Here is a 15,960-nt window from a genome sequence, read left to right on the forward strand (position 1 = left end):
ATGGGAGCAGCCACTGCACTCCAGTCTGGGCGACAGAGTGAGACTCCAACTCAAAAAAAAAAAAAAAAAAAAAAAATACTTGTACAGCTATCTCCAGTCAAAAGAAGTTTGAAAAATACTGTTCTAAAGTTGTACTGAGAAACTGCAATAAAATAAAGCAAAAGTAAGTAATTCAAATGATGCAAAGTGATCAGCAATGCTTGCCACAAGCATTAGCTATTAGGAAACATTCTTTTTATTAAGAGTGATATTTAATCCTGCTTTCCAATAAGACAACCACTTTTGATTGTTCCAATTTTTAATTCTCCTGGTGGTTAACTCAGTATGATTACCCAGCTAGAACAGGATGCATGAAATAAATAAAGGACAATAAAAACCATTAACAGAGAGCATATGGTCAAAGGCTGTTATTTTTAAAGCCATTTATAGAACTGATAAATCACCAAAGGTCTGACTAGTAAAGGAAAGCTTAATGGAAAAAATTGGAGTTGCATTAGGATGAATTAAAAAAGCAAAGCTACCCAGTAACAAAATGAGGAAAACTATAAGAAAACAGGTGCAGTGTGCATGGGGACAGAGTAAAGGTAAGCCCACTGGAATGAATGGTTGATATCAGGAGATGGGGGAACCACCACTGGATGGACCTGGTTAGAGAAGAAACTCAGGGAGGCCAGCACAACACTATCCCAGGTAGGCTCGAGGTCTGGCAGTAAGCAGGAAGTGGAAGCACTAGAATCTTCAAGTGATTGGTAATAAATTTACTTAATTTATTGATTCAACAAATATTTATTAAACAGCTACTATAGGACAGTCATTAGGAACTTAAATAGTAATCAGAGAATCCAAGGAACTAAGTAGAAAATGGTAGACCCATAAGTTAAAAACAGGCAACAAATAGAACTACAAATGCAGGAGGAAGAGTAGAAAGTAGCTAACTATCTGGGGGAAGAAATGCCTAGGGAAATTGTTGGAAGAAAAACATGAGCTCTAAGTGATTCCAGGAATTAGCTTCTTGCTAACTATTTCATAGCCTTAATCTTTGGACAAGATTCTTGAATTATTACTTAATATTGACTACATTAACTGTTCACATTTTAATGATGGGGAAGGCTGGGGATGGTGCATCATGTCTGTAATCCTTGAACTTTGGAAGGCCAGGGTGGGAGGATCACTCGAGTTCAGGAGTTCAAGACTAGCCTGGGCAACAAAGCAACCCTCTGTCTTTACAAAATTAAAATTTTAAAATTATTAACTGGGCTTAATAGCACATGCCTGTAACCTAGCGGAGGTGAGAGGACTGCTTGAGCCCAGGAGTTCAAGGTTATAGTAAGTTATGATCGTACCACTGCATTCCAGCCTGGGCGACAGAATGGGACCCTATCTCCAAAAAAAAAAAAAAAAAAAATCTAATAATAACAATGAGGACACTTGTAGCAAAAAACATCTTTGCTACATGCAAAACACATTCCATATATTTTTGATGTTTTCCAAAATCTAGCATTTGTTTTGTAAAGTACTTTAACCTATAAAGAAATAAGAATTCTTACTCTATGAGTCATAAAAGCAAAAAGTTGTTTTGCTTTTACTATTAATGTCCAAAGTTAATACTATTTTATATAGGTAGGATTGTAATGGGATAACAAATAGTGCCCTGCATTAAAAGAGAGTACAAATTATACTATTTATGCATAATTCATCTCATACTTTAAGAAATAACTGTACATTTCATAACATTTTTTTCTACAGTACAATTATGTGACTTTTATTGCAAATAACAAAGACTATAAAAGTTACATCCCTTTACATTTCAAAATTATGATATGCCCTATCCTCACTAATAACATGTTCTTTAATATGCTTCTCAAATTTGTATAAGTCATTCTCTAACTCCCCTTCTGATCAACAGCACTATTTGCAAAGAACTGCCTGGAGATTAGTTTATACCTGGAAATTAGATGTCTGTAATACTAATCATAAAGAAATCTGGTTAATGACCCTGGCATTATTTTGGTACCAATGCTATTTTATGCAAATATGGTTTCATAAGACACTATAAATGTTACCTGATGGTGAGACGTTCATACCATGTTAGGGAAGCAGCACTATTGCTATCTTGTGAAAAGAATAATTAAAGACAAATGTAAATAAATATCAGAATTAGGAGCAGTTATCTCTCTTCCAATATTACACAGATTCTATTGCCAGGAATATGATGGAATTTTGACAATATGCTGACATGCTTACTAATCTACTCAGGAATTAGGGTTATTGAATCTAGAATTTATGCAAGACTGTACAAATTCAAAATCAAAAAGCTAGTCTTAAAATAGGTTTCCTAGATCATGTGGACAGATCACATGAGGAGGTAGAATAGAAAAAGTTAATTGTTGGCAGTTACCTTTGTCACTGGAATAAGGCGCATGAACATTATTGCTAGGAACAGACACATTTTGGTGGTGTGGCTGGTTCACAGTCTCTAAAAATGAAACCAGATTCTCATGATGTGAAAGTTCTTCTGCAACAGGGAAGGAAACGATGTTCCAATTCAACTGAGTATCTCCTTCTGTGAGTGCCCGGAAGAGAGAAGGGATCGGCTCATGCAGCTCCTCCACCGTGCTCTTTGAAGTTGGAGGTGTGTCGCTGTAATTTCGAGGATTACACATACCTGGGGGGAGAGGGGATGGTAGATGTTTATTTTTCTCACAGATTGTAACATAAGATTTTGTTAGTTACTGCCCTGCTCCAACATATTTAAATGATGTATAATTTAATTTTACATATATTATTATGCTAATATATTACTATATTATTAATATATACAATTATATATTAAAATTATAATTCATTAAGCTCCAACATATTAACACATTCATGACTGGCAACTTTTTTTTCACTTTCTTAATACTGACAGCAGGTAAAAATAAAAAAAATCTGAAGCTGGTTGCCACAAACTTCTGTCATTAAACACGAGTGAAATGGGCTTTTCTAAATTGTCACCTTTTTTACAATACAGCTGAACGTTGCAGACATATCCAGTATTTGCTTCAGACACCATTCTGACTAGCATTCCGTACTTTGTAATTTTTTTCAGATTATAAACCGAATATACATTATATATACACATATATATGTCTTCATTTACACTGCATCATTACATCACTCTGTCTATCACTAATAAGTTCACTGGATTCACCTTTGACCTCAGAAAACTCATCAGCATATATTTCTTCATTTTCCATAATTATGGTAAATTATTTTTAATGTTGAAGTATAAAAGCCCTGAGTTATCAAAACACTACTATACAACACTAATCACAACAAAATAATGACCAACTTACAATTACCAACTATGTAAATCAACAACTACATACCTCAGTCAATATCAGATACTATCTCAATTAACTTTCTCTCTCCTTGCCTCACTATTCATTTTCAAGCAAAATATGATAATTTTGCAGCACTCAGAAACAGAATTTGCAAAGACACGTCCACGTCAACCAGGGACAGAATTTGGAATGATATAAATTCACATCAGTGATTGTGAACGAGTTAAAATTATGTAATTCCTTAACATTACATGTAGATATTTTCCTACCTTTTTTTGCTGAGAGGGCCTACAAGTGATGACACCCACCCCAGTAACTTTAAGCACACTGAGTGTCAAGACCTTGTTTTCTAAATACTTATCCTCCACTAACAGGAACCAGGGCTCCTTGGGTAAAAGACTGATTCCCGGGCTGGGTCAGGGAAACTACAAAATAAGCCAGGAACACATTTTTTGTGCCAGAAAGTAAGAAGTGCTCAATAAATGGTGGGACATGCTGAAAAGACAGAGGAGGCAATCTGAAGGGGCTCTCACTGGCTAAATGAACAATTTGAACATTCAAATAATGATAGTAACTGATTATCACCTCATTAATAGAATAGACTAGGAATTGATGAGTCCTTATTTATGAATAAGTGAATAATCAAATGAAGGAGAAGGGAATAATATTCTTTAACTGATAAATGTAAAAAAGAATGAAGGAAACAGAAAATCACCATTTGGCATCATCCCAGAAGTGTCTGATTCAGATGGGAGCTGTCAATGGATATATGAAGACTGATAGTATCATTTTGACAAGGAACATATTGATATATTCTTATAAAACTCTCCACAAAATGCTAATCAATTATAAAAGGGTCAATAGTGACTTTAATGTGGAGAAATCTGGCAGACACCAATATAATCAGGAAATGAAGGTTAACATCAGCAGTGATGGGATGGGCCAATGTAATGTTGTCATCTAATTTAAGGAATACATTAGTAGTGATGATACTGCCAAGAATGTGTGACTTAAGTCTGGTCATAAGTCTGCATCAGGTCAACCAAGGTTGAGGGACATTCTATACAATGAAAGGTCTGTACTCTTTAAAACTGTCAAAGGAAAGGCCAAGGGTATGTTTCAGGTTAAATGAGTCTGAAGCAACATGAAAACTAAATGCATCACATATTCCTGGACAGGACCAGAAAGAAACAAGAGATACCATTAGGCTAGCTGATGAACCTGACTGAGGTTTGTGGATTGAGTGACAGTGTTACACTGATGTTGGTTTCCTAATTTGGAGGGTTGTATGCTAGTTATGTAGGAGAATGCCCTTGGGTGTTTTTTTTTTGCCCTGGTTTATTCTGAAGGTACAACTCAGGGACAGTCAGAGGAAAGAGATGCACAGGGCCAGGTGTGTAAGTGACAGGCTAGGTAGCCTGGGGTTGCAGGAGTGAAAGTATTCACCAAGACAGCTATGAATTAAGAAAGGCAGATTTGGGCAACCCCTTTGGGTCCCCTCCCACTGCGGGAGCTTTTCTGTCCTCTCAATAAATTCTGCTTTCTCAAAAAAAAAGATTTATTAAAGGGAAGATACGTTGTGAACAGCATAAGGGGCAGGACAGCAACAAGAGTGTCTGCTGTCTGTGAGAATATCCTTGTTTGAAAATACTGTCTGCTGGGCACGGTGGCTCATGCTTGTAATCACAGTACTTTGGGAGGCTAAGGTGGGAGAAATGCTTGAGGCTAGGAGTTTGAGACTAGCCTGGGCAACATAGCAAGACCCTGTCTCCATATAAAAAATTTTTTAAATTAAAAAAACAAAGGGCCATGCATAGTGGTTCACACCTGTAATCTCAGCACTTTGGGAGGCCAAGGTGGGAGGATCACCTGAGCTCAGAAGTTGAAGACCCAACTGGGCAAGACAGTGAGACCGCATCTCTACAAAAAAATTTAAAAACTAGCCAGGTGAGATGGCATGTGCCTCCCATCCCAGTTACTTGGGAAGCTGAAGCAGAAGGATTGCTTGAGCACAGGAGGTTGAGGCTACGGTGAGCCATGATTGTGTCACTGAACACCAGCCTGGATGACAGAGTAAGACTTCCACTCAGAAAAAAAAGAAAAGAAATAAAAGGAAAGGAAAGGAAAGGAAAATACAGACTACTGTGTAGTGGTGACTAGAAATTGTGTGTAAAGCTTGCTTTCTAAAGATTAAAAAAAAAACAAAAAAACAAAAAACAAATGACTGTGTGTGTGTGTATTTATGTCCCTATCCTTCCCTTCCCCCTACCCTTCCTAACCTCTGTTCTACTTTTTGCTTCTATGAGATCAACTTTTTCTAACTTCCACACATTAGTGAGTACATGTGGTATTTAACTTTCTGTTCCTGACTTATTTTACTTATAATATCCTCTAGTTCCGTCCAAGTTGCCACTAATGACATAATTTCATTCTTTTTTATGGCTGAAAAGTGTTCCGTTGAGTACATATACCACATTTTCTTCACCCATTCATCGATTGTTGGACACCTAGGTTGATTCCATATTTTGGCTATTGTGACTAGTGTTCCAATATACACATCAGTGCAGATGTCTCTTCAATATACTGATTTCCTTTCCTTTGGACAAATGCCCAGTAGTGAATTGCTGGATCATATAGCAGTTCTACTTGTAGTTTCCTGAGGAGCCTCCATACGGTTACCATGTCGGCTGTACCACTAACTGGGGAATCTGGGTAAGGGAATATAGGAGTTTTTTACCCTTCTTATAAATTTTGTTTGAAATTATTCTTAAATGAATTTTAAAAAAAAATAATTCTAAAAGGAGAAAATGGCAAGAGAGAATCAGAGACAGTGAATATAGAAAACTTTTTCAAAAAGTTTTGCTATAAAAAAGGAGATATAGGAAAGTCTTAGAGCTTTAATCAGCCCCAGCCTTAGGGCTGTTCTAGTTGACCATGCATGGAGCAGGGAGGAGTTATCCTTACAAAACCCAGCTCCAAACACACATTCAGGAGCGAATGGAACCATTACTGTTGTTTTAAACCACTGTGTTGTGGGTTAGGTTGTTCAGTAGTACCAACAGTAACTAGAAGAGAGGCTTCTGGGTTTCCTTTTGTGAACTTTTGTTTTTTTGAACTGGAGTCTCACTCTGTCACCCAGGGCAGTGGTATACTCCCGGCCACTGCAGCCTTGACATGCTGGGCTCAGGTGATCCTTCCACCTCAGCCTTCCAAGTAGCTGGAACTATAGGCACGCACCACTATGCCCGACTAATTTTTTGTTTTATTGTAGAGATGAGGTCTCACCAAGTTGCCCAGGCTGGTCTCAAACCCACGGGCTCAGGCAATCCTCCCACCTCAGCCTCCCAAAGTGCTGGGATTATAGGCATGAGCCACCATGCCCGGCCCCTTTTGTGAACATTTTACAAGCATACCTCATTATACAAGCACACCTCGTCTTACTGATTCATTTTCATTGTACTTCATAGATACTGTGGTTGTTTCTGTTTTGTTTTACAAGTTGAAGGTTTATGGCAACCGTGCATTGAGCAAGTCAATCAGCGCCATTTTTCTAATACTTGCACTTTGTGTCTCTGTGTCACATTCGGTAATTCTTGCAGTATTTCAACTTTTTCATTATTATTTTATCTGTTATGGTGATCTGTGACCTATGATCACCACAGATCACCATGAACTGAGCCAAAATAAGATGGTGAACTTAACTGATAAAAGTTGTGTATGTTCTGACTACTCCACCAATTGACCATTCCACCATCTCTCTCCCTCTCTTGAGCCTTTCTATTCCCTGAGACACAACAATACTGAAATTAGGCTAATTAATAACCTTACAGTGGCCTGTAAGTATTCAAGTGAAATAAAGAGTCACATATCTTTCAGTGTAAATAAGAAACCAGAAATGCCTGTCTGCTGTCTCTCACAGCAAACAAACAAACAAAATTTTTTAAAAAATACCAAAAGCTAGAAATGAGTAAGCTTATAGTAAGGAATTCAAGTTGAAAGCTGAGACAGGCCAACAGCCAGGTCTCTTGTACCAAACAGTCAAGTTGTAAATGCAAGGAAAAAGTTCTTAAAGGAAATTAAAAGTGCTACTCCAGTGAACCACATATGACAAGAAAGCAAAACTGCCTTATTGCTGATATGGAGAAAGTTTTAATGGTCTGGAAAGAAGATCAACTCATTCATAACATTCCCTTAAGTCAGAGCAAGGCCCTAACCCTGTTTAATTCTGTGAAGTCTGAGAAACAGGAAGAAGCTGTAGAAGTTGGTTCATGAGGTGTAAGGAAGGATGCCATCTCCAAAACAAGAAGGTGAAGCAGCAAGTGCTAATGGAAAAGCTGCAGCAAGTTATTTAGAGAATCTAGCTAAGATCATTGATGAAGGTGGTTACACTAAACAAAATATTTTTAATGTAGCTGAAACAGCCTTCTGTAGGGAGAAGATGCCACCTAGGACTTTCATACAGAGGAGAAATCAATGGTTGGCTCCAAAGTTTCAAAGAACAGGCTGGCTCTCCTGTTAAAGACCAATGCAGCTGGTGACTTTAAGTTGAAGCCAATGCTCATTTACCATTTCAAAAATCCAAGGGTTTCCCCTTAAACATTATACTAAATTTACTCTGCTTGTGCTCTAGCAATGGAACAACAAGTCTGGATGACAGCATATCTATTTACAGCACGGTTTACTGAATATTTTTAAGTTTATTGTTGAGACCACTGTTCAGGAAAAAAAAAGATTATTTTTAAAATATTACTGCTCACTGATAATGTACCTGATCACCCAAGACCTCTGATGGCAATGTACAAAAAGACTGATGTTGTGTTCATGTCTGCTAACACAGCATCCATTCTGAAGCCCATGGATCAAGGAATAATTTCAACTTTCAAGTTCTATTATTTAAAAAATACATTTTGTAAGACTACAGTTGCCATAGATAATGATTCCTTTTATGGATCTGGGCAAAGTAAATTTAAATCCTTCTAGAAAGCAGTCACCATTCGACATGCCATTAAGAACATTAATTTTTCATGGGAGAGGGTCAAAATATTACTATGTACAGGAGAAAGTTTGGAAGAAGTTGATTCCAACCCCTATGGATGACTTTGAGGGTTTCAAGACTTCAGTGGACAAGGTAACTGCAGATGTGATAGAAACAGCAAGAGAACTTGGAAGTGGAGCCTGAAGATGTGACTGAATTTTCAGGCTCATAATCAAATTTGAATGGATGAGGAGTTGTTTCTTCCAGATGAGCAGAGAAAATGGTTTCGTGAGAAGGAGTCTACTCATGGTGAAGATGCTGCGGACACGGTTGAAATGACAACAAAGGATTTAGCATATTACATAAACTTAGTTGATAGACCAGCAGCAGGGTTTGAGAGGAATGATTTAGATTTTTAAAGAAGCTCTTATCGAACAGCATCATATACTACAGATCAGTATTTCCTGAAAGGAAAAGTCAATCAATACGGCTAACTTCATTGCTGTCTTATTTTAAGAGTAGCCATGGCCACCCCAGCCTTCAGCAACCAACACCCTGATCAGTCAGCAGCCATTCAACATGGAGGCAAGACCCTTCTCACCAGCAAAAAGTCTTCGCTGAAGACTCAGATAATCTTTGAAACTTTTTAGCAACAAAGTATTTTTATTTAAGGCATGTACAATTTTTTTAGACATAATATACACTTAAGAGACTACAGTGGCCAGGTTTGGTGGCTCAGCCTGTAATCCCAGCACTTTGGGAGGCCAAGGCGAGTGGATTGCCTAAGCGAGCAGGTTCAAGACCAGCCCAGGCAACTTGGCACAACCTTGTCTCTATAATTAAAAAAAAAAAAATTAGCTGGGCGTGTTAGTGTGTGCCTGTAGTTCTGGCTACTTGGAAGACTGAGGCAGAAGGATCGCCAGAGTCCAACAGGTCGACACTGGGGTGGCTGCGAGCGTGCCACTGCACTCCAGCCTGGGCAACGGAGTGAGACTCCAACTCAAAAAAAAAAAAAAAGACTACAGTATAGTAAACATAGGTTTGTGGGGTTTCAATTAATTAATTTATTTATTTTAATATACTGTCCTTCATTCTCTTTTTAAAACTTCAGCTTCTTTTAAACACACGATATTGGGTGTTACCATTCTTTTTCTCTTCTTTCGGCTATTATCAGTATATGCTTAGCCACTTCTCCCCCATTTACTAATAACTTCAATAACTGGATCAGCATCTTATTTTCACCACTGGACCCACTGTCATTCTTGACAATTTCAATATCCACTGTAAAGAGCCACCCAACACCCTGGCCTTTCAGTTGCTAAACCTCCTCAGTGATATTTTTAAATCCACCCTATTTCAGCTACCTAATTTCCTTAATTCCTTTCTTTCTTCATATCCTACATCCAATTGAAACCAAACTCTTGACAATTTGCCTCCAAAATATTTTCTGAATCTGAGCTCTACCATTTCCACTACTGTCAACAATCTTAATCAAATTCACCATTATCTCTTACTTGAACTACTGCAACAATCTCCTAATTCCTGTCTCTTCACATCTTCAAGTCTATTTTAAAATGTAATTCAGATATCACTCCTGCACACTCTCTAATAAGTTTTCATTATACTTAGGATAGAACCCAAACTCCTTTCCATAGCCTCCAAGATCTGGTCTTTACCTATCTCTCTTATTTATCTCTCTCTACACGTCTGCTGTTTACTAACATCTAGCCATGCTGGTCTTTCTAGTCTTCAATTTATTAGCCATTATAATTAAACATTTATATTTTGACATTAAGTAGTTCACATCAATCTTTTTTTGTTGGTTACCTAAAGTTACTGATTTCAGCTGGGCTCGGTGGCTCAGCCTGTAATCCCGCACCTTTGGGAGGCTGAGGTGAGTGGATTGCCTGAGCCCGTGGGTTCGAGATCCGCCTGGGCAAGTGAGACCTCATCTCTACAATAAATCAAAAAATTAGCCGGGCATGGTAGCGCGCGCCTGTAATTCCAGCTACTTGGAAGGCTGAGGCGGAAGGATCACTAGAGTCCAGCAGGTCGAGGCTGCGGTGGCTGGGAGTGGCCACTGCACTCCAGTCCAGGCGACAGAGTGAGACTCCAACTCAAAAAAACAAAAAATAAAAAAACAAAAAATAAAAAAACAAAGTTACTGACTTCTAGAATTTGTTGGAGAGAGCCTCTTGTTATTTCTAAATACAGTGAAATTTTCCAAAAGTTAGAACTTTCCAGTGCTGATGTAGGGAGGAAACCAAAGCTCTCTGAGATATACAGTTCATATAAGAGCTTTCTCTAAGTAAAAAGATTACAAATTTTTACTAACAGATGTCATTTGATCTAAGTAAATATAAAGTTACTCACAGTGTCTTGTCTTTAAATAAACTATGCTAAGACATGTAAGTAAGTACAACAGGCCTTGCCTTTGATGGTGCTTGCAATGTTCTGTTTCTTGGTATGGATCCTAGTTACAGGGGTATGTTAAGCTTGTGAGAATTCATTATGCTCTATACTTGTGATGTATAACATGTGGATGGACATTAGATTTCAAGTTAAAAGTTTGAAAAATATATACCTCTTACTGAAAGTATGTATCAGAAACACAACTTTAGGGAGAGGAACTGGGGTGTATATCAGGTAGATGCATACATTTGTAGCATTTGTATTTGGCATGGCAACACTGCAGTTTCGGGAGTTTGTCATTCGTTGTGATAATGTTGTTCTTGTGAATACGCCTTGTATTTTGCAGATGTGAAGAAAGTTAGTGCTATTTGTGGGCTAAAGAAGATGGAGTGCTAAGTGGAAAAAAATGAACACTTCTGACGTATTCCTCTGTTTGAGTTTAACAGAGTAGTAATGGCAGTGGAGGTGGCTTGAAACATTTGTGCCATGTCTGGGGAGAACGTCATCGGGGAAAGCACAGCAAGAAAATGGCTTTGTCATTTCAAAGAGGGCCGGTTTGACCTGAGTGATCCTCACGTTCAGGAAGACCACTGGGCTTCCATGAAGACAGTTTAAACACTTTAATCCACAATGATCCATGTCAGTCAACCCAAGAATTGGCAAGTGTGATGAACTGTGACCAGTCAACCTTCGTGCAACACTAGCATTCCAGGGGCAAGCTAAAAAATCCTGTGACCTTACGCATCAACCCAATAGAAGAGAGGCATTTTATTACATGTGCCTTTTTGTACTATTTGAATTTACAGAGAGTAATTTTAGCTTTTAAATTATATTTCAAAGAGAAATACATATGTTTTAATAGTAGTAGATATTAGATCTTTCTTTTTCTTTTTTTTTTTTCCTTTTCTTTTTCTTTTTGGGTTGAGATCTCACTGTCACCCAGGCTGGAGTGCAGTGACATGCTTACAGCTCGCTGCAGCCTCAACTTTCTGGGCTCAGGTGCTCTTTCTGCCTCAGGCTTCTAAGTAGCTGGGATCTCAGATGTGTGCCACTCTGCCCAATCGATTTTTTAATTTTGTTGTAAAGATGAGTGCTGTCCAGGCTCTTATTTTCCAAAAACTTAAAACAATACATGAACCTTAAGCAACCTACTTAGATATGCAAAATGATTACTACATGAGTAGTTTCATTTAAAATTTGAATATATTAATATAATACTCTGGGTAGTCAAGTAATGATCTTTCAGATCCCAGAACTTTGGGAGGCCAAGGCAGGAGGATCACTTGAGACCAGGAGTTTGAGACCAGCCAGGGCAGTATAGTAAGACTTAATTTCAAATAAATAAATAAATAAGCTGGGTGTGATGGCATGCACCTATACTCTCAGCTACGTTTCAAATAAATAAATAGATAGATAGATAGATAGATACATAAATAAGTTGGGCGTGCTGGCATGTACCTATACTCTCAGCTACTCAGGAGACTAAGGTATAAGGATTGCTTGAGCCCAGGAAGTTGAGGATGTCATGAACAGTGAGTGTGCCACTGCACTCCAGCCTGGGAGACAGAGTGAGACCCTGACTAAAAATAAAAAATAAAAAAATCTATCTGAACAGCAGTTCCCAAATTGTGATCTATGAACTCCTTGAAATCCCCAAGATCCTTTCAGGGGGTTCACAACAGTCAAAATCACTTTCCTATTTATCCTTTTTAAAAATTTTATTTTATTTTCCACATGGCATTAATAGGCAAGACTTTATTTTTCTTTATTCTTAGTGCATGAATCAAGGCACCAAACTGTTATATCCAACAGCACATATAGTTTAAAAAAAAAAAAAAGTCAATCCACTAAAAAAAAAAAAAAAAAGCTTAATGAAGCAATAATAATTAGTTTTATTAAATGGGGACCCTGAACACTTTTTAATATACTGTTTGAATAACTGGGAAGTATACTGAAAATACTTGCTATATACTGAAGCACAATGCTTGTCTTGAGGAAAAGCACTTGTTGAGTTACAAACTGAATTATTCACTTCTTCCTTGAAATACTTTTTACTTGAAAAAATAACTACTAGAGAAACTATGACTATAAAGAGTTATGTATGTGACAGAAGTTTTATTGAAAATGAACGAAGTGAGCATGTTACTTCAAGGATATAGCTCGCAGTATTTGTTGCTTATAATAAAAATGCAAATTTCCCAATACTTACATACTTTTCTGATGAGATTAGGAAAAAACTAACGTTATTTTTTCTTACTGCACATTGAAATGTGTCAATATTTGGAAGATGTGCATAACTCAGTGAAGCCATCATTTCTAATGACCAATTCATGATATTATAAAATTGTGCATGAGTAAAAATTATTCAAAGTTCACTATAGACCAATGAATTCTTATGTAATGGAGTATGAAGAGTTTCAGAATCTGTTTTTTGATTCAACTTTGTAACTAATCTTTAAGAAACTACCATGTGTCCAGTTTTGGTAGAGAATGAAAGAAGAATATACACAATTACTAGAAAAAACTATTAAAATGCTCCTGTATTTTCCAATTACATAGCTGTGTAAAGCTGAATTTTCTGTAAATACTTCAACCATAACAACACAGCAAAAAGATTGAATTTTTCAGAGTTTAAAGGGGTCCTGAGTTTCTTTGTTTTTTAAAGTTCAACAGCTGTGTTAGAACAGATGGCAAGAGACTAGCTATCATGGCTTAGATCTCGAAGGCAGAATAGGCAGTTACTCAGAAAAACTGATGGGATGCACAGCCTCTGATCAAATAGAGCTCATTCTGAGAGTGGCATGAGAATAGACAGAAGTTTTCATTTCTGGTGCTTCACTTCTTCAGCACGAATTAAGAGAGTAAATCAGAATCTCCAGAGGGTATGTATAGTCTTAAAAAGTATCAAATCAATACTATAATAGTCTTTTTCTGACAACAAAACAACTTCTATCGTTGTTAAACTACAAATTACAAAAGAAAGACCATTTGGTTAATGATATTAGAAGATGCAGTGATGCAAAAAGGACACTGCTGAGATAAATAATGACAGAATGGGGAGACACCTCTTATCAACAAGGGTGCCTGAACGAAGCATATTTGTATACCTAACCCTTAACTGCACCCCACAATATCATAATAAAAAATATTGATTAAAAAAATAAATAATGACGGAAACTGAAAAATGAGGGCACACCATTATTGAGAGCAGTTTTCCTTAATCTTTAAAAACCTGGGACCTGTTTTGATACACATAAAAATATCACCACTGTCTGTCCTTTCATAAATTGTCATAGTTATTCAGTGCCTCTAAATGAAGACTAAATGCATAAAACCAAATACAGTTCAGCAGAAGCGATTTTATGAAGGACCAAAAAAATGCAGTCTAAGCATGCAGTTCTCAGGTGGTCCAGCTAAATACAGAGAGAAAATGTATAGTTAATAGACTATAGTTTTGTTCCCTATCCCAATTATCTTTATAGAGAGCATGAAAAATCAGGTAGTTGTAATTATTTATTAAAGTCAACATCATTAGTAGCTTAAGAGTAATAGTTATAACGGTACCAAATGAAAGCTACTGCGCATGTATGATGTGAGTTTAGAATGACAACCACCTTCACAAAAAGTTGAATAGCATATAACATCAAGAAGCTGTAAAACATAATTGATCACAAAGCAGTAACCCTAAACCCAGACTACCTGGCTTGAATCCTGGCTCTCTTCCATACTCTGAACTTAGGGAGGTCATTTAAACTTTCCAGCCTACTTCCTCATGTTAAAACAGATAAGAGATATTAACACCCTCACACTCAGGTTTGTTGTAAAGACTCAGTGAGTTTGTTCTAAGAAATAATATACGGAGAGTGCTTGGCACATAAAAGATGCTATAAAAGCATTAGATAATATTATTTTCACAAAATATTTCTTGACTGACTAGATTAAACCCAATTCAGACATTGCTGCACTGACATTTTAAAGGATTAAAAATTGATTCACTAGACAAAATTCTACAGTGAGTCACATAGTATATATAGAATGCATTATGTTATGAAGTTAGGCTCTCCTTTTTTAAAAGATATCTTTAATGAAAAGAAGTATCAGGTTTTTTGGGGTTTTTTTGAGTTGGAATCTCACTCTGTCGCCCAGGCTGGAGTGCAGTGGCATGCTCACAGCCACCCCAGCAACAACCTGCTGGGCTCTGGCAATCCTTCCGCCTCAGCCTTCCAAGTAGCCAGAACTACAGGCAAGGCGCTACCACACCCAGCTGATTTTTTTTTTTTTTTTTGAGTTGGAGTCTCACTCTGTCGCCCAGACTGGAGTGCAGTGGCCACTCCTGGCCACCGGAGCCTGGACCTGCTGGGCTCCGGCGATCCTTCCACCTCAGCCTTTCAAGTAGCTAGAACTATAGGCACGCGCTACCACACCTGGCTAATTTTTAATTTTTTATTATAGAGATGAGGTCTCGCCAAAGTTGCCCAGGCAGGTCTCGAATCCGCGGGCTCAGGCAATCCACTCACCTCAGCCTCCCAAAGGCGTGGGATTACAGACTGAGCCACCGAGTCTGGCTTTTTTTTTTTAATTGTAAAGACAAGGTCTTGCCAAGTTGCCCAGGTGGGTCTTGAACCCGCTGGCTCAGGCAATCCACTCGCTGCGGCCTCCCAAAGTGCTGGGATTACTGACTGAGCCACCAAGCCTGGCCAGAAGCATCAAGTTTTAAAAGTCTACAATTAATTCACCTTACAGTCTCATCTGACTTTCTAAAATTTTACAGTCCCAACAAAACTGACTGTTCTTTGTTTATTGCACTGATAAACATTTTAAATTTAATTCCTTTGTTTTGACAATGATAAATCATTATTGAAAGACATTAAGGGGGGAACACACCTCATCAGCAAGGGTATGGGCATAATGAACATTTGAATACCTAACCCTGAATTGTACTCCACATCTTTAAAATGAAAAATTTAAAAAGGCATTAAGGACATAACGACATTAAAAAGAAAGTGATACCATGCTTATGAGTAAGAAGATTCCATACTAAAATTATGCCAGTTCTCCACAAATTGATCTATAGACACTGCACTTCCAATAAAAATTCTGAGAAAGCCTTGTTTTCAAATAAATCACTTTAGTCTGACGAAAAGATACAAAGATATATTTCTTTTACATAGAATCGTATTGTTCATTAGGTTTTTCTTCTGCAATCAATTTTAATGGTCTTTTTGCAGCAGTTTTACAGAAAACCTA

General features: G+C 37.5%; 1 protein-coding gene across 1 annotated transcript in view; it reads right to left on the minus strand.

Moving 5' to 3' along the window:
- The window catches only part of TWSG1 (twisted gastrulation BMP signaling modulator 1), a 61,412-nt gene that overhangs the window by 1,101 nt on the left and 44,351 nt on the right, over window positions 1–15,960 (minus strand). The window contains exon 3 of the mRNA XM_008052199.2: window positions 2,399–2,665. Within this exon, the coding sequence (XP_008050390.1) occupies window positions 2,399–2,665 (267 nt within the window). The remainder of the gene's footprint in view (window positions 1–2,398; window positions 2,666–15,960) is intronic.

The sequence above is a fragment of the Carlito syrichta genome, unplaced genomic scaffold (assembly GCF_000164805.1).
Source record: "Carlito syrichta isolate Samal-C Ts95f unplaced genomic scaffold, Tarsius_syrichta-2.0.1 Scaffold261545, whole genome shotgun sequence".
NCBI classification, from domain to species: Eukaryota; Metazoa; Chordata; class Mammalia; order Primates; family Tarsiidae; genus Carlito; species Carlito syrichta.